At 35.6% G+C, this 20,155-nt stretch overlaps 1 protein-coding gene across 1 annotated transcript; it reads left to right on the top strand.

Annotated features, from left to right (window-relative positions):
- The first annotated feature begins 1,569 nt into the window (after positions 1 to 1,569).
- Positions 1,570 to 19,632, top strand: cpa (F-actin-capping protein subunit alpha). Its single transcript, XM_083116984.1, has 7 exons — positions 1,570 to 1,652; positions 9,085 to 9,148; positions 11,958 to 12,009; positions 13,654 to 13,825; positions 15,139 to 15,317; positions 16,631 to 16,781; positions 17,317 to 19,632. The coding sequence occupies exons 1-7, from the start codon at positions 1,611 to 1,613 to the stop codon at positions 17,518 to 17,520; spliced, it is 864 nt and encodes a 287-aa protein (XP_082973110.1). The 5' UTR covers positions 1,570 to 1,610; the 3' UTR covers positions 17,521 to 19,632.
- Positions 19,633 to 20,155: the final 523 nt, after the last annotated feature.

The following is a 20,155-nucleotide window of genomic DNA, read 5'->3' as shown; positions in this document are numbered from 1 at the left end:
TAGTGTGTAATTGACATTCAGTTTTCAAGCAGGGATCAATGCCCTCTCATTGCCTCTTGTGGATGCTCATAGTTATTTCGATTGATGTAAAATTTAACACATTTCAAATGTACACTTTCTTCCATTGGAGCATAAATCCTTGTTTATATCACGTACTAACAACAATGTAAATATATATAAAGAAACATTTTGACTTGAAGATGTGTCCCACCAAAGCCTGAAGTGTAAAATGTTAACTGAAGGGATATTTGGTCGAGCCTTGGGGTTAGCTGGGAGGATGCTACTATGGTTTAACTCTGGGACAGGCTCAACTGGGCGTTGCTTTGCAAGAATTTTTGCTAGTTGGTAAGATACTATTCCCCGCACCCCCACCTCATTTTGAGCACTGCGGTCCACCATGGTGCGAAATCATTGAAGATTGGTGGGGGGTAGGGAAATCTTAATCTACACACACGCCTATATATACACAAATATATAATTTTTATACATATAATACATATTTATAATAATATACAAGTAATTTAAGATTTAATATACATTATTATTATAATAATTATTAAGTATATACATATACTTTTAAATATATCAGATATTTAAAAAGTAGCAAACTAATTTCTATACTGACTGGTTAAGGATATCAATAAATGACAAAATAGTTTAAATATTTTTATTATCTTTTAGTTTTTGCTTTCTATTAGTATAAATCAATTAATTTCAGTTATATTTGTCTTGCATTGTTCTTTTACCTTTGTTATGAATATATTATATCAATATAACATTTGCTATTGGTGTAAGATCTGTAAATAGTCTCTTGAATAAGAGAGAAAAAGTATGCAACACATTACTTTGTGTGTGTTTTCGATACTATCCTTAGTAAAGGATATTTGAAGTAAAAAATAATTGCTCGCCCCTTTTGTTTTATAACAAACACCGCTCCCCGAGAATTTTTGAAGCCAAGACTGTTGGTGGGGAGGGGAAATCCCCTTATACCCACCCAGGATTTCGCACCTTGCGGTCCACCCAAATAGTCTCCGTATCCAGTGGCCTTTCCAAGTAAGAAGGTTTGGCGACGCCACTGTTCTGCAGGCGGCATTGCACACACTTGTTCACCTTCTAAGTAGAGACATCTAGTGCGTGTTGTAATTTAAAATTAAAATAAATAGCTTTTGTGCGTTTATATATTGTTCCATAATAATTATAACAGTTTAAATAAATTATTTTACTTTTGATCAAATTTCGTTGTGATGTTAGTGATGAACAATTTGCTTTACGCTTTGAAACTATGATGATTTCACGACCGTGACCCTGCATGGGTCTTCTTTATCGCACAACGCAAGACCAACGTCGTGTTCTGACGTCAGATATGCAATTCCTAAGTTGTTCTGTTAGGTTTGGTTCTCTTAGCATAAATACACGGCAAATGTATTACTTATGCCAAGAGAACTAAACCTAAGAACGTAGGCATTTGAAGTAACAATGAAAAAAATATTGCATAGTGACGTCAGAAAGCAAAGGCAGCTCTGGCGTTGTGCGATAAGGGATACCCGGCCACACATTGCCATTGGCTGAGCAGAAAGCAGGCGTGTAGGGAGGGAGTCGTATACTTCAAGATGGCGGCTGATGGTGATGAACCGATTTCAGATCAAGAAAAGGTAAACATTATCTTTTGACATGCGAATGACAAGTGTATAATAAACTCAGTTAAATATGACTTTGGTCGTTTTCTGGAAAACAGTGCAACAGGTTAATTATTAGTAGGAAATATCAATGACACTTATCTAAAGGCCTGTTTTCCTGGCCGACGAGAGAAGGTGGATATTCATAGAATTACATATGTTTAGGAGTGATTTTCTGTTTAATCTTGCTGAGTGAATGTTTGTGCTGTTCTAAAACAAGTATTCAATCGATGTGATATTATGCAAGATAAAAAGCAGAATAGATAAGTTAGTGCAGGGTTGGTTGTTTGCGAACGTGACACGTTTAAGGGGTATGCTTGATACACAGTACACATCTACTGAGGTGAATGGGTTATTCACTTTAAAAATATTAATATATTTTGCAAAATCTTACACGCATATAACTTGTTTACAAATTGTTTTACGGTGACGAAGTGAATTCCATATCCTGTTACTTCAGGCTCTAATAATACCTCCCTCTTGTCAAGTTTTGGTTTATGTATGCAAATTGTTTTACAATTCCTCAATCGGTCCTATGAAATTACATTACAATGTGACAATACCCGACTTTCCTCCCATCCTTGAAAATGAAAATATGTGAGGAATGGGAGTGGTCTTTTTTTAGTTTCCGAGACTAACCAGATAAGAATTTACTCTTACTCTATGCTTCTCTTAGACAGTAATTTCTGGTGAAAGAAAATACAAAGGAATATAGGAATAAATCTCGTATGTCTGTTTCAATTTCATTAAATTACCTTTGGATAGATGTGTGTGTTTCGTCATTAGTTGCTTTTAATATTTGTGATTGTACTAATACTAGGAATTGCTCTCCAGTCAATAAGTGCATAGTGATGAAATTGGAATTAGGACAATGTGAACTTGGCCTATGTTTTTTAAAAGTATGTAACTTCCGGTTGCTCGATAATATTCCCACTGAAAATCCAATGTTAAGTAATCTTCCAATATTCAAGAATGTAATTCCAGCATTTCTAAAACTGTAAAACAATTTGAGTAATTTTCTCTTGTAAATAAGTTCTGAAGCATGTGTTGGAAATTTGTATGAGGCTAAATAGTAGTCTGCACATTTGAAAGGTGAAGAAAATGCTTGCTTGTGAGAAATTAGATTAGGACTATGAGTAATTGCTGTATGAAGCATTTTTTCATTTGAAAAACATTTGCACATGCAGGAGATTAGTAGCTAACAAATCTAACCTATTACACATGCGTAAATAATAACACTATTAATGTAACGTACATATCTTAGTAACAGAAGCATATGAAATAGGAATTGGGATTGGAAGTATTTTTTTTCCATGGAAATAAAATTGCATGGTTTGATAATAGCAGGAGTAGTTTATATACCAGACAGCAGTCCATACTGAGAAATATGTACATGGAGGTATATGGAAAGGAAGACTTTTTCTGGGCAAGGCATACTTCTACACAGTAAAGTTCATCAGGTGACGTAAAGAAAAAGTTTCATGCCCAAACCTGTGTGCCTAGTGCCGATGCGTGATTTACATAATTAGAATTTGACCATAAGAAGTGTGTCAGCCTCCTCCTCCACCAAAAATTTGTGATTTCTCATGAAAGTGTACTTCAAAATTAAATTCAAGTAGATTCAGTGCATGTGTAAAAATATGCAAGGAACGGAAGAATAAATGTGTTGCAATTTGTATCTGTATGTAATTGAAAACTATTATAAATGCCACTATTTATAACACATGTTGATTGTTGCACCAGTGTGAGTACTTTTCTTCGCAGTTGGAATCAGCCAAGTGAAGGTGCATAGTTTACAATCAAAGAAAATCATGACTCTGTTTAAAATACATTGTAGATGTAATTTGGCTAAAAAAATTTTTTAATGTAAAGCTGACCACGTGCAAGGAACTTTTGATATTTCCTCCATGTAGTTTGCTACACTTTTTGACACCAGGTGTGGTGCAGGTGCATTGCATTTAACCAAGTAGATGCTGTATGCAAGAAGATTCAACAAATACCTGTCTGCTGCTTTAAAAATGTACATTTCAATGGTTAGCATGCACCACACTGTATGCTGCTCCTGAACGTAGTGCAAATGGTACAGATACCAAATTGATGAAGTAGAAAGGTCGGTGTTGCACTTTGTAACCAACTAGATGTGAGAGTGCAGAGAGAGTCAAAAGGTGCAGTAATGGTTCAGATTGTTTTATGATTTTCTCCAAATTCTCCTAGCATAAAGACTAGTTATTGTATAATTTTAGCAGTCATTGTCACATGTAATTTGAACCTTCCTTACAGTAATGACCACTATTTGGATTTTGGAAAAAGTTATTTATGTTGAAATGAAATATGAAAAAAAAAATGTTATAAAATGCGTGCATGCACATTCCCCATGTACAAAGCATTATCCGTTGATAGATGTGACAACAAGTATGGTAGAATAGTGGGAATGAATGAAGAAGTAATTTTGAACTTTCTGAAACTAATCAGCAGAGTTCTCATTTTCGAAAAAGTCCAATTTATTGGTAAAATAAGATGTTAGAGATACCTTTCTCAAAACTCTCCATTTTGCATTCTACGCATTACACAGACTATCATGTAACCTAACTACGAAAGCATTTAGTGATATTATTTTAATGCTAAGAGAACTAAACCTGAGCTGCCTTAGCTAACCATGAAAGCATTTAGGGTTATTATTAAAATTCTAATTGAACTAAATCTAGCCCTCCGAACCTAACTAGGAAAGCATGTATTGGACAAAATCTTCGAACATTTTGGCAGCAAGAATTATACGGGTGTCCCATGCAACTTGACAAATCAAAATGTCGCAAGAAATATGCATCAAACGAAAAAATGTTCCATATGAAAGTATAATAGTATTGTGGGGGCAAGTCACCTAAGCTACAATAAACCCACTCTCTTGGGGGGGGGGGGGGAACGTTAAAAGGGAACTCCTAATTTTTAGTGCAGATTCGAATTTGACGTCCGAAAATACGTAGGTTTTGTCCGACACATTTTGTTCCAATTGTGATAGATGGCACTGTAAGCAAAACGTTAGATAGATGGCGCTGTAAGCTCAATGTGTTGGTTGTGTCTCGAAAATGAAGTGGCTGGCAAGTGTGTGAGGAGGGATACTGTGGCCTAGAAGCATTGTGCTCACGCTCTCAATAGTCAGTGATTGTATTGTCAGTGCAGTATGACCGCACAGAGTCAAACGATACAATTATGTGCGGTATTCAACATAATGGATTATTTATCCGTAGAAGAAAAAAATTGAAATAATCCTTGTTTATGGTGAACTCAGAAGGACCATCAATGATGCTGTGACCCTTGATGCGGAACGTTTATCTGACAGGCTACGATTGCATTCTTAGTTTGTTCGAGTTGTCAAACAGTTTTGTGCTGAAGGAAGTGTACAACCTAAGAAAAGGGTTCTTAGAGCAACTGACACTGGAGATCAGTCCTAGCCGTGGTGGCTCATAATCCCCAGGTGAGTACGCGAGTAATATCATCGCAGTCAGCAATTGCTTGCAATAGTATTTGGAGAATATTGAAATGTCACAAATTTCATTCCTATTACGTGTCCATGCATCAGAAACTTCATGGCGACGATTTTCACAATCAAGTGGTGTTTTGTGAATGGGCACACAAACAAATACTAGTCGACCAGCAGTTCTTTCGTAGAATACTTTTCTCCGACGAGTCAACATTCACAAACCATGATCAGGTTAATCGTCACAGTATGCATTATTGGAGTGTGGGAAACCCACATTGGTTGCGTGAAGTTTAACGTCAACGTCCTTGGTTGGTTAACGTGTGGTGTGGAATCATAGGCGACAAACTGGTTGGTCCCTATGGTATTGACGGTACTTTGGACGGGCACAAATATCAAATGTTTTTGCATGAGGAATTACCAACATTGCTTGACGACTTAAACCTTGCACTGCAACAGCACATGTGGTTCCAACACACAATGCAATAGTAGCATGGGAGGAATTAAACTGCATGTACAGTGGTTATTGGATTGGTAGAGGCGGTCCAGTGCATTGGCCTGCCGGATTTCTTTTTGTGGGGGTATCTGAATGAATGTGTTTATCAAGATGTGCCAACAACCCACACACACGTTGATGCAGATACACTTCTACATTGTGTTCAGTCATTTGAACAACAGATCAACAAATGCATTGAAGTTCGAAGACACCATTGTGAGCATTGCATGGAATAATTGCATCTAGCACACTGGTGGTGAGAGGCGAGGGGACTGACCAAAAACAAAATGTATTTTTAATTGCCAGCCAAATTTTAAAAATCTGCATCGATACGGTAGGGTGGGCTGACCATTAGAATGTATTGCATAGTTATTCATGCTGTTACCAGTTGAACCTTCTTTAGGAAGGCACCACTGATTCAAGGATTAATTACTTTAAATCCAATGTTGTGTTAATTATTAAGATCACATTTCATAGCTTATCTTAGTTAGATTCATTGCTTTTGTAGCTCGTATTTTTTTTAAAAAAAGCTGGCTCTTCAGAAAAAGTGTCACTGTATTGGTTTGTAATAGGTTAAGTATTTGAGAAGATACAGGGAGGTTATTTCAGTTGTTAGATGTCAGAGCATCGGCCGCTGAGCGACCCCTTCATGCAACAGGTCCCGGCAAATTGACTTACAGGAAGTCCGTAACAGAAACCGCTTGTTTTGTAATGTTTCCACTTTTCACAATTACAGTTACAATTACAATTGTTGAAATAAGCACGTACCTTGTCGCAAGGATGCTGGAAAAGGTGTCCTCCCAAATACAAATATTTCTGGCACCTTATTTATGACATCTAATCTTAGATTAGACATTGCTACTTTATCCTCAGTTGTCGCACGAGCGCCGGCAGCTTATTGGGGGTTGGGGGAGTTGTCAGCCACGAGAGGGCGCTTCATACTGAATGAATGTGACACCTGTACCGTACCCTCATGCTCACTTCTGTTTGCGTTTATCAGTATGCGTGTTTTTTATACTGTGTTATTGAGTTAGTGCTATTCAGTGCTTTATTGTGTGTTAATTGTTATTCATTCATTAGTTATGCCGCTAAACAAATATAGTCTTGAACAAGTAGTTTTTATGTACGATAATTACGTGAAAACTAACTCTTGCAAAAAAGTGGTCAGGCAATTACGAGAGACTTGATCTCTTGAACCTAAGAAATGTGTTGTATTGCTGTTGAAGGTCATTTTCAACATCTCTTATAACACAGGAGGTTAGTATTCATCATTATTATTACTTTTAAATATCATTTTATGCTTTTGGTTTGCTTTATGTGCCGGGATGCTGTCTTCCCTTTCTGTCAACTGAGGATAAAGTAGCGATGTCTAATCTAAGATTAGATGTCCGAAATAAGGTGCCAGAAGAAGGTGGGAAGAAACCTTTTCCAGCATCCTTGCGACAAGGTACATGCCTATTTCAGTTGTAATTGTGAAAAGTGGAAACATTACAAAACAAGCAATTTCTGTTATGGACTTCCTGTAAGTCAATTTGCCGGGACCTGTTGCATGAAGGGGGCGCTCGGCAGCCGACACACTGATGGTAAAGGACTGATATAACCTCCCTGTAGAATAATACACAAGGAACACAAATTTTCATCATCAAACATTTTCATTTTACCACTAATGTGGTTCACATGCTGAACAAATTATTGTAGCTGTTTTTTTTTTTTCCCTGAAGTCAAAATTGATGTGAAGCGTAATGCTGCAAGTGATATGTGTCCACAGTTAGGTTCTGTCATAAATTGCATGCATCATTCCACTTAGTACAGCAGAGTGTAAATTTGGTTTTAGCCACTTCAAACAAAGTGTACAATTATAAGATCTCTAAGGTTAGATGAACCAATTGTTGGTCTTTGATTGCTTTACTGCCACACACATACACTCAGATTGAGATTCTTTTTTACTATGTTAGTTATTATTACACACATGTTTCTGTCCACCAAATTTTATAGAAGTATTAGGAAGAAATTTAGAATATTGGAAATATTGTGGAAGTAAGTCCAAAGCGTGGAGAAATTAATTAACACAGTTAAAAGCTTCATTAGGCTTTATTTACTGGATAAATTATAATTTGAAAAGTAGCTCAATTATTAGTTTCTGAGATAAGATAATATTTAGTGTAGTGCATAATTTTAAATTTTTACTGGAAACAGATTCGGCATTATGACTAATACTGCAGAAAACAACTTGGTTGTGAATGGTTTGTGATCAGTAGGGCTAAGATTTTCATGGCAGCATTTTTTTTTTGGTAACGGTGATGTGACCCATAAATATATAGAAATTCATATTGTGAAGAAACTAATAGAATTAAGGTGCTTTTTAAGGACATAATTTGGCATATTTGGCCATTTCTACATGATAGAGCATATTTGGTGGATTTTCGGTCATATTCAGCATATTTTCGCTTTTTCAATAAATATGCAGTTCCTGTCTACATATATCAGTGTTACGGTAACCTCACCAGTTTTAACAATTTTTAATTGTAATTGAACATACATGTTCCTGTCAACATGGAGCTGTGATAGAGTAACATTACGGGTTTTACCAGTTTTTATAGCAGTTTTAACAGTTTTATCATGCTTTAGTCATTAGTTATCCTAACATTCAACCTGTCCATACATATACCTTGATCCTTTCTAAATGACGAAGCTTTACGTAGCCATGTAATAGCAGACTTCATGACCTGAAGAAGGGGGCAGTTGCCACCGAAACGTCATCTACGACAACTTTATACTCACTTTACGTAAGTAAATTAACTAATTTCGATTTTATGCTTATATATGATAGTGAGTGAGTCGCACGGAAACCAAAAAATGAATTCAGAAAATGACCTGTACATTGGGAGCGCACATGCTTACATAAGATATTTTTTTATTTTTTTTTAACATTATTAGCTACTTTTTTTAAATCCAAACATTGTTCATTACTTCAAGGAAGGTTCAAATTTCATGAGACATTCATTGGCTGCCAACATTCTATGATAAATCAGTCTTTTTGCTAGGAAATTTTGAAAAAATCATAAAATAATCTGAACCATTACCAAATTTGTTATTTTGCAGGAAAAAAAAATAATCCTGTAGGTTGTAGTTTTAACCAGCTACGTATTATAAACTGCTTACTTTAGTATAAATAATATATAGTCCACAAAAATTAATGTACTGAACTGAAACTATTGAATTTGATATCTACACAAGAGAATATGGTAATCCAGTTCATTTATTCTAATTCAAAAAAAAACAAAAAACCTTGCATTCAAGCTTGTGTAGTTCTAATCTAAGAAGCTTACCATTGCAGTGGAGTTGTTTGTGTAGTGAGCATAACACTATTGGAAATGTACATCAAAGGTTTAAGCCAAATCAAATTTTTTAATGTTGGTTTTGTGTGTTTCTTCTAGGTCCGAATTGTGTCAGATTTTATCTTACATTCTCCACCTGGGGAATTCAATGAAGTCTTCAATGGTAAGATATGTTTATAATTTCATTTATTTGTCATTGCTTGTCTACTCTCTTATTAAAGCCAGTTTTTCAATGTGTGATTAAGGTTCAAATTAGTAGAGTGAGATTGCTTCCGTAACATCTCTGGCTGTTTTGCATTGGCAGCTTTGGAGCGAGTCATAAGTCCCGGGGCAGCCAATCAACAAACGAGCTGCTGGCGTCATCTCTACCCAGCACCTATCGCTATCCCTGTTGCTCGCGCTCTGGAATGTTGGTAGGCTCACTAACTGGACTCGCACGGTCAGCTGGAGTTATGAAAATAATGACTCTACCTAACTTGAAATTTGTGATATTTCTGTTATTTCTCGTAACTGGAAGTTGCAAAGCAGCAGATTCCTTAACTTTGATCGCTGGTGAAGTTGGTAACACTGTCAAGTCATCTGTCAGAACTTGCATTTAAGTTTTAAATGGAAATTTTCAACTGCTGAGCTGTGTTCTCAACATTACTCCCTCTGTCCCATAATTATTGTCCGGTACACCTTTGTTTGTTGTCTCATAATACTTGCTTGATATTCAAACTGTGACATTGGTGTATACAGATGAAGAACATGAAACACGGGAATGAGTCATACAACTTTATTACTCAAGGATCAGTACAAATTGTGCTTCCCATCTGCCTCTTCATCTGTCATTCCTGTAATACCATTTTGGCACACCGGACTATAATTATGGGACAGAGGGAGTATTTTATTTTGCTAAACATTAAGGCATTTACAAGCAAATAAATAAGAAACATGGACACAACAGCAAAATGTACCCATTCCTTATAACAGATCAAGATTTCAAATGCTTTTCAATTTGGAATCTCACTATATTGATATCTTTATTCATTATTTCATGATGTAAGAGGCACAGTATGTTGTGACCAATCAGTGCCAACAGTTTGGAGTAAATTGCCTTTTTTGGGTACTTGATTGGAAAACACCCTGAATTTACCATAACTTATATGCCATCCTGAAAACCAACAATGTATCATGTATTGCCTTTCATTATTTTACCAGTGTCTGGCTTATGTGTCAAAATGAAATGTAAGTTATATGAATTTTAGGACATGTTTTAATAATTCCATAACAACAGTAATGTTCTCCCTCGTTTAAGTAATGATTTTTATCCTTTATCTAGATTTATTTCCCTTCAAATTCTCAAAATTCTGCAATTCTTTTCACACATTTACTGTATATACAAAAGTCTTGCTTATTTTCTTTGAAAAAAATTGTATTTAATGTTCTTTAATTTCGAAACCTTTCCGCTAATTAAATTCTTTGAAACCACACCATATCTTGTAAAATATTCTTCTGCTGTTTACGAGGGGTAGTCATAAAGTTTTAATTATCACCTCGAAAAAATCAAGCTTCGACCATGAAACTTGGTGATGGTGTTAGTCCTCTACATATTCACCCTTGAATGAGACGCATTTTTCCCAATGATGGATGACTTGGTGGAGACCTTTGTTGCAGAAGTGTGCATTTTGGCTGTTCAGGAAACGTTCCACCTCGAAAATCACCTCGTCTTCATTCTGGAAATGCCTGCCACGCAATGGTTTCTTCATCCGAAGAAAGAGGAAGAAGTCACTGGATGCCATGTCAGGAGAATATGGAGGGTGAGGCAAAATTTGATAGCCCAAAGAAGCAGCATGTGTGACTGTGTCCTGTGCAGAATGAGCTGGGGCGTTGTCGTGGAGCAAAAATACCCCCTTGGACATTTTCCTGCGATGCTTCGTCTTGACAGCCTCCCGTAACCTCGTCAGGAGATTTCGGTAGTATGCTCCTGTGATGGTTTGCCCCTTACGAGCATAATCTGTTAGCACCACACACCATGGCAGTCCCAAAAACACTCAGCATCACCTTGCCCGATGATGGTTGGGTCCACATGTTTCCATTGCTTGCTTTGCTCCTTTGTCTCAGGGTCATAGTGATACACCCAGCACTTGTCTATGGTGATTAGGCAGCTAAAGAAGTCATCTGGATTGGCCTGACACAGCTGCAACATTTCCGCTACTGCCTCGGTTCGGTGGACTTTTTGAATGGGTGTGCGCAGTCGCAGGACCCAGCGGGCAGCGACCTTTGTCATGTTCAAAATGTCGTGCAAGATGTTGAAAACTGATCCATGAATGATTTTCACTTTTTCCACTATCACCTCGATTGTGATATGCCAGTCTTTGAGCACCAGGGCCTCCCGGTTCTTCACAGAGAGATGGTCTGCCACTTTGTTCTTCTTCATTCAGACTTGTTTGACCACACTGGAAGCGTCTGCACCAGCTAACCGCTGTGATATGATGGTGCATTGCAGCCGTACACTTCCACCAACTCAGCATGGATTGTTGCAGCGTTGTTCCCCTTCAAATGCAGAAAACGAATTACCGCACGATACTCCACTTTATCATGGGGATTTCAATGTGTACCAGGACTGCAGACATGTATCTGCAAACACACAAAAAATTAATTACATAACTTTTTTTTTCGAGGTGATAATTAAAACTTTATGACTACCCCTCGTATATTGAACTAATGTAAACTTCTTTTTGTTTTTTGCTTCCCATGTAATTTATACATAACAGTTCGCTTTCCGGAACAGTCTTGTTCATTGCTAGGAGAGAGTGAAGTTGTTATATATGTATTAATATATGATACATCTAGATGTTTTAAAGCACTGTGTGTGTATTTATATTTAAAATATTGTTATATGTATGATGTAATGTAGATCTTTGATTATTTTAGATAAATTGTAAAAGTCATTTATTACAAATGTAAAGGTAATACTTTATTTCTTGCAGATGTGCGAGTATTGTTGAATAATGATACCTTGCTGAAAGAGGGTGCTTCATCGTAAGTTAAAAATGAATATTTTGTTTCTATGGATTCACATATTTATTATCAGTGGCAAAGTGTGGGGCTACTGAAAGGTTAGGCACAAGCAGCATCTTGTCAAATAGGGACGGATGGATGGGGTTGATTGTAATTTTGGCTTTTTTAATTTTTGTGCATGCTGCCTTCATGATCAGCTTGTAGACATAAATTGAATGAAAAATACATTACAAGATATTCTAAAATTTATTGCTTTTACTTTCAAATCTTAATGTTGTAATCATATTTTTGCTAACACATGATTCATACAAACAAGTGCATGATTCAACTTAAATATCTTCCTTTGATGTAGTTTTCATGACAACATTAAGGGGCACTACATTTCATTTGATTCCGTACACTAATAATGAATTCTTATGGCACATATGTTATTGTTTCTGCAGTGGTGGATGAATGCACTTTATTAGTGTGACGTCACCTTAAATTCAAACGAACCCATCATGGTGTTTCCCTATGTGGTGGAATTGAATTTGCCATCGCTAGGGGCAACTTTTAAAATTGTAACAGTAGTTATGAAAGAAAATTGTGATTTGTATGGTACATCAACGTAAAGATGAGATTTTGGAGAATATGTCTGTGTTTCACATACCTTACAGAGGATAAGAGATCAAGAACATGGACAAAGGAACATGGCACATTATCTTCTGAGAGCACTACGGTTTACTTTTGTCTTAGTGAGCCCAAAACTTATGAATGTTGAAAGAGGTCTGGGATAGAGTAAAGATTGCCTAATCCTTTTGATGGTGATATCTTTCAGTTCATAGTGTGTTGTCTCGAAGTAGAGGAAATGCAATGTTGTTTTCATGTTTAATGTAGATGTGACATTTTGTGATATGTTTGAAAAGTATCTATGAAGCAAATTTGCTAGTTTTAAAATAAAATTATCACTTTATTACTAAGGATGCAAGTTAGGGATAAACCGATAATGATGCCACTGTCTAGGAATAGAGATTGTCAGCTGGAATTTATTTACCAATACTGACTCATACCTTTCTGGCATTTTGCTCTTTCACAGAGTATACAAAATTGCCATGCAGTACTTATGCAGAGTTTAATTATCTTGGCAATTGTTCAATGTTTCCTTTTATTTTGCAATAGATTTGCGAGAGAAACTGAATTTTGTGATTACATAGTGTGAGTTAAATATTCTTGTGCAATTCTTGAATTTTTTAAAGTGAAACTCATGGTAAATAGATGCATGTACTTACACACTAATATTAAACAATATTTTGAACAACTCTTAATTGTTACAATTTTCAAGCATCGCTATAGGTTCAAAGAGGTAATAAAAGTAAGGAAAGTTACAATTGATAATAGACAGATCATGGTCCAACTACTGGTGGTTTTTCATTGTGGAATTTAATTTAGGGCCTCCCCAATGGTGTAATGGCTTACGCTCGTGCCTTTTATCAAAAGATGTTGTTTTCATGCCAGTATGGAGGCAAATTGCACTGTTTGTTTATATACCACTTTAAAATTTAGGTTCAGTGATGGTTAGCCTATCAGAGCATGAAGTGGAGTTAAAACAAACCTTTTCGTTGTAAAATTTATACTTTGTGATAATTTTTGAAAAAAATAATAGCTACTGTTTCTTTTTATACGTAGGGCATTTTCGCAGTACAACAAAAATCAGCTAACACCAGTGAAAATTGAAGGTTCTGACAGCTATGCACTAATCACAGACCACAATGATTTAGGTGGTAGCAGGTTCTATGATCCTAGGTCAAAGCAGAGCTTCAAGTATGATCACTTGAGGAAGGAAGCATCTGATTATCAGGTACATTGATTTTCTAGTGGCAATTTAGTTAAAAAAAAAATTACAAATATCTTACAGGTACCAAACCAACTAGATCAGTATCAATGTATACTTTTCACCTTGTGTTGGCAACAGGATAAATAAAATCTTCAAGGGAATAGGCATACATTTTCAACAATGCTTGTTATCTTCAGAAGTAGAATAACATACGTTAAAGTGAGGGTAATAACAAATCTCTTTAAAAAGGAGAAATGTAAGGAATACACATGATGTTTTCCATGAGACTGCCCACTGATAGGTTCAATTATTTGCAGAGTAAATTAGCACTCCATCCCAGGTGTAGTCATTGTTAAGAATTTACAATTGAACTTGAGTAATACTTATGTCAAGGTGAAGAGAAAATAATATGTATAACTGAGAATTACTTACAAATCAGATTTAGATACCATGTCATATCATAAAATACTGTAATTGTATCTATTTTGAGGAACAAGATATACGTAATACAGGTTATTTTTGTGATAAAATGATATATTAACTAATCTAAAAGTGTGATTCTTAAGTTTTATGTGGATTAGCATCCAATTCTTGTGTAGATTTAATTTCTGGTCAAGTGTGTAACTTTTCCTCTTTCTGTTCTCCATGGCCAACCAGCAACAACTGAAAACATTCACTGAAGGAACTGCTGTTCTGTTTTTATTATGGAACACTGCAAATGTCAGCTATCGGCAACTTTTTAACGTGTATAGTTTTGTATCACGGTTACTTACAAAAGAAAATGTGTCTCATGTTCTGATCAGCTGCGGCAAATCTTTCTCTTCTGATTTTATACCGTGCGCTGCCTCTCTTCCTTCTCTGTGACACCACCTCACAGCACTCATCTTTCTCGCAACCCGAGATCGACCACTTCCATGTGAGCCTACCCTGTTTTGTATTTGAAATTTGCCTTGTGTTTTTGTAATGACAAAAAAATGTATACTTCTGTGACATTGTTGTAGCTGGTTATGTACAAATCAACAGCATTTTATGAATGTTAGTACATATAACACCGAAGTATGTATGAATGCATTACGTACAAATAAGGTTTAGTTAACATCTTTTTAAATTATATTTTGCCGGGACCTACAGTAATTTGCATATAAAACAGAATTACGCAGAACTGAGTTATGTATGAAGCAGTCTCAACTGTATGTATTAAGGATGTGACTGAGCTAATTATGGAATATCAGTTTTATTTTAAAATCTTCTGTGTAATTTTTATAAATATTCTTTTTAAGGATGTAAAGAGAAGCTGGTAAATATGTAAATACATTTATAAGTGTTGTTTCTTGTAGCCTTATGAAAATGACCAGACTGCAGAGCCATGGAGAGCTGCACTGGAAGCAGAGTTCTCCAACTATACATCTAGCCACTACAAGAATGGAGTGTGCAGTGTCTTCGCTAGAAGCCAAGGGAATGCTATCACGTTAATAGCTTGTATAGAAGATCATCAGTTCCAACCACAAAATTACTGGTAAGATTAATGTTATTGTGAATGTATTTTTTGCTTATAATTTTTATTAGTTTTTTAAAGTTCAAAATAAATAAATATTGCAAAAAAAATTATAAGGATTACTGCCATTAAGATGATGATTTTATTTGACCTACCTACATACTGCCGACTGACCAGAGGTGGGAGGACATCCAACCAGTTATGAGGTGATGTGTAGTCAGTATAATGAACCCCTAGTCATTGTAGGTTTCCATGATGGGTTATGCTACTCATTTGTAGCTCCCCAATTTCATCACGATGGTAGGTGACCATACACAGGCCAAAATCTCAGGAGAAAAGTTGATACGCTTCCCCCACTTCCCCCAGCAGACTCAAACCTGCATGCATCCTGTAGCTGGAGTCTAAAGCATGACACCTTAGACCGCAGAGTCATGATGTGGAATAAAATAACATTTACAACCTGTTTCTATTCCAGCCTTTAATTTTCATTGTCCTTAGTTTGTGAATATAATCCATTCATATCGGTCATGGTCTTTTTGTATCACCTTTGATATATATTTTAACAAAAGAAAAAGATATAAGGTTCCTGGAGTGATACAGTAATCCCATCAAAGTAGCCTGGGAGTATTTTTGTGATAGTCCCTTGATCCGTTTGATCTCATCAGAATCAATAGTGGCAGATATGCAATGCTAAATAACAAAAATAATAAGAAAACATATAATCCATGGTGCAACAGCATCTGAGGTCATGCCTGCTGAGTGCCAGCCTCGATTCCACATCCCTCAGCAGAGGTGAGAGATCATACAACCAGTTACAGGCTGATGTGTGGTCAGCACAATGAACTAAAGTTGTCATAGGTTCCCATGACCAGGTTACACTACTCATTCATAGCTCCTCAATTTCCTCATGATGGTGGGTGGCCACTGGTCCCATACACAGGAAGAAGTCTCGGGAGAAAAGTTTTTAAGTTTCCCCCAGGAGACTCGAACCTGCACGCATCCTGTGGCCGGAGACCAAAGCATGATGTCTTAGTCTGTATGACCATGGTGTGGTAGAAAATAACAAAAATAGAAATACAAATTATTTAGACACTATTTTAAAACCCAAGTTAAAAAAGGTCACTCACAAGGAAATGCCCAGAACAGGACTCAAACCAGAACCTTCAGTGGAAAGATGGTTGGTAGATCACTTAACCACCAAGGCAGTAGGGATTTTAATTACTCCTGTTTTATCCAAGTGGTAGACAAATTATCTGAAGTAAACTGGGGTCCTAGAACAATATAATAAGCAGGTATACAGTGAGTGTAATGCTAAATTGATTTCTTGTTAACAGGAATGGTCGTTGGCGTTCCCTGTGGTCAGTGACTTTCACGTCAGGCTCAGCTGAATTGAGTGGGCTTCTAAAGGTTCAGGTTCACTATTATGAAGATGGTAATGTTCAACTAGTTAGTTCCAAAGATGTTAAAGAAGCTCTTATTATATCTGTAAGTATTTTTGTTCCTATTCCTACCTCATGTGTGTTTGACTTTTTGGTTCATGTACAAATTAAGAGTTATGATATGTTTAAAATAAGTTTCCTCTCTTCTACATATACTTCTACAATTACAATTTGTAATTCTTGCGATAAGATAAGATGTTTTAATTTTAAAAAAAACTGTGTTCAAGTGACAGACATATTGTTGAATATCCAGTATGTAATAAATTGACAATGAAAATGTTTATAAGTATCTCACTGGATGAGATTTGACAATGCAGAATATCCAGTGCAAATATTTCATACAATGTTGATGTTGTATGAGATCAGAGTTTGGGATATGAGACTTTTGAAACACGCTCTATATATCAGTACATATATTATTCTGAAGGTTTTGTAAATGACTTGATGATATAAATACTGTAGTTTGATTATTCAAATAATAAAATAGCTTGGGTGGAAAGTATTTTCTTTCATAGTGTTGCATTGTTACGTATGATGGGTCCATATTGTAATGGGTGAATGAGTATATATTTTTATTGCAGAGTGATGTACAGACGGCAAAAGAATTCATAAAACTGGTGGAAGATGCTGAAAATGAGTATCAGAAGGCAATTTCGGAGAATTACCAGACGATGTCTGACACAACATTCAAGGCATTACGTAGGCAATTGCCAGTTACGAGGACGAAGATAGACTGGAATAAAATCTTAACGTACAGCATTGGTAAAGAGCTGAAGAGCCAATGATGAACTGTTGGTTATAAGATTTGTAACAAAGGGTGAAGGAATTATCCATGACTTCACTGTTATATCTGGTTTCACATGTTTTGTAAATACTGAGTTGATGAAGGTTGAGTATCTTTTTTGTTGAATTGCTGATTGAATTTGTGAATATATGAATGATGTGTATCATGTGTAGATCTTAAGGGTGATGGAGGGAGATGTTGAGAATGGATTTGCGGCTCGGTAACTCTTGATAAATTCATCTATTCAGTAACGTGTGATATCTTGTCCTTCGTTGGACACCTCCCTGCTTGGTTCTTTACGTTCGTAGATACAACATAGAGGATTTGTTTTTGTTCTTGATTCCAGTTTGGTTTAGTTTGTGAGATTGTTTGTTTTATTAAGTCACCCATAACCATTATTATTTAATATTTTGTCTGCTAATATTAATAGCACACATGTATGGTTCCATCACAACATATTTCATTATACTGGATGAAGCTTCATCCTTTTTTGCGGAAAAAAAAAAGTTTTGCTTCTTTGTTTTTGCTTGTTTGCTCCTGCTACTTATGCTGAGCTTCTACATGATTTTGATTTTTTTGTTTTGTAAAATTCATGTATGAAAATTTATACTTTCTGTTGGTTCTGCACTGCCATTCTTTTTAAATTTATGCTAGATTCAGGATTAATTATGGTGCTGAAATTCAAAGCTTTTTATTATGGGTTCCTTTTTTTTAAATTAATTAAATTTTATGTTGTAGAACTGGATACCACTGTGTCTCTCTCTAATATTTGAATTAAATTTGCAAGACATTAATAATACTGATAATTTATAAACACACAAGATTATCACAATAAAGAAATAACTTTCAACAACTGTCTCTATACATATGGCCTGTCAACACTGTTGTGAAGAAGATACACATTGGTGTTAATAGATATATGGTATGATTAAATTGTTCTCAGGGTTGAATCATGTAGAAATGTTGTACTTTTCTGCATCTTGCAAGATATTCCTTTGGATTCAGATAAAATAGGATGTTTGAAACTTTGCTCATGGTACAACAACAGGATTCAAAAGTTGATCGTGGATTAAGACATGGTGTTGTGAAATGTTTTGAGAAGGCTGCAATATATATCAAAATTAAGAAAGCAAGTCTAGACTTCATATTGTAATAGGATTGCTGGCATGAATATTCATTCATTATAATATCAACGAGATCATTCCAAAATGTTCTATGAATTTAATTTTTTTTAAATTTTGCTCTTGTAATATTTTCATTGATTTTTATTTCTCATCGTACATACAAAATAAACTTTAGTTTATATAGAAATAAATAGGGGACATTTCCAACTCTGAGCACAAGCATGATTATGGGGGAATTCTACAAAATCGTGGGAGCTGTGTACAGTAAATTGGCATTTCGTTAATTAGTATTGAAGTTTATTGCTGTTACTTCTTTTCTATTATATATGATAAGTTTAGTCGTTAACAGTGTTCTAATGTTGAAGACAGTGTCACCTGTTGAGAATCCCCCATCATGCTTGATGCCATGTGTTGATTGATGTTCCCAAGAAAAGTCAGTGCAACATACTGAAACAGCAAGTGCCTTGCTTAATGTGCTGTTTATTTAGGTAAAAACATTATAAAATTCATGGTTTATGTTCATTAATATCTATAAAATTTTATTGCTTGTGTATTGAATTCAGTTATATTTTTTTAAAACAGTTCTTACATGTTTCTTAAGCATTTAAGTTAATTTCATTGTAATCCTTGAAGGACTATGTATCAATTGAAATTCCAATGTGACCTGTGCAATATGTGGATTTCTTTGTTAGTGGAACATGCTTGTTAACTATGAAGCATACATGTTTATGCACATAATGTAGTCACAGATATCTGTGTGTGTACACACACAGATGTTCACATATAGTACTTCCCGAAAGAAGTTTTACTCCTGAAGACCATGTGTTAAGCTGACCCATTCTCTTTTTGAAATTGTAAGCATGTCAGTTCCACTCCAAAATGGTTTATGATGACAAAAACAGCTTTGGCTCATCATTGTTGTATCCTTATTGTTAAAGTCAATAAAATCCAATGGTCCATCGTGGTCCTTCTTTATGAATATTCTGCAATCTTTACCTTTTTATTACATCCCTCAAAAGTTTTGCATTTTTATGCCATACAGTTTTGGGTAAATGAAATCAAAACCAATGTGTAAAATTGCTATTTTCCTATTCAAATCATTTTTCACATGTTTTAATGCTATTACTTCCTCTTTTGGTATACGACGAAAAGCACTACATTGAAATAGTATGTTATTTTTGTTGTTAGTGCTTAGCTGATACTCGCACTGATTACCGCTGATGCTTAAAAATTGTAATATTAAAACTTTTTCAAAATATTGATTAATATTAGTGTGTAACCTGTAGCGCAACACCCCTTGGAAGTCCAAGGTCTACTTACCAACTGCCAACCTCACTCCCACATGCCTTCACAGAGGTAAGTGATCATTCAACCAGTTACTGGGTGATGTGTGGTCAGCATCACAAACCCCCAGCCATTGTAGGTTTGCATGACCAGGTTATGCTACTCATTCGTAGCTCTCCAATTTCTTCATGATGGTGGGTGGCCACTAGGGATGGACGATATCGCGAA

Source organism: Lepisma saccharinum, chromosome 2 (assembly GCF_977018435.1).
Source record: "Lepisma saccharinum chromosome 2, izLepSacc3.1, whole genome shotgun sequence".
In the NCBI taxonomy this organism is placed as follows: domain Eukaryota; kingdom Metazoa; phylum Arthropoda; class Insecta; order Zygentoma; family Lepismatidae; genus Lepisma; species Lepisma saccharinum.
The sequence above is the reverse complement of the archived record's forward strand: the minus strand, read 5'-3'. Positions and strand labels throughout refer to the sequence as shown.

Excerpts from the sequence above, each read along its gene's own strand:
- cpa (XM_083116984.1), top strand. The coding sequence starts at position 1,611 with ATGGCGGCTGATGGTGATGAACCGATTTCAGATCAAGAAAAG. Across the intron at positions 12,010-13,653 it reads CTGAAAGAGGGTGCTTCATC|GGCATTTTCGCAGTACAACA; the intron begins GTAAGTTAAAAA and ends TTTTATACGTAG. Across the intron at positions 16,782-17,316 it reads AAGAAGCTCTTATTATATCT|AGTGATGTACAGACGGCAAA; the intron begins GTAAGTATTTTT and ends TTTTTATTGCAG.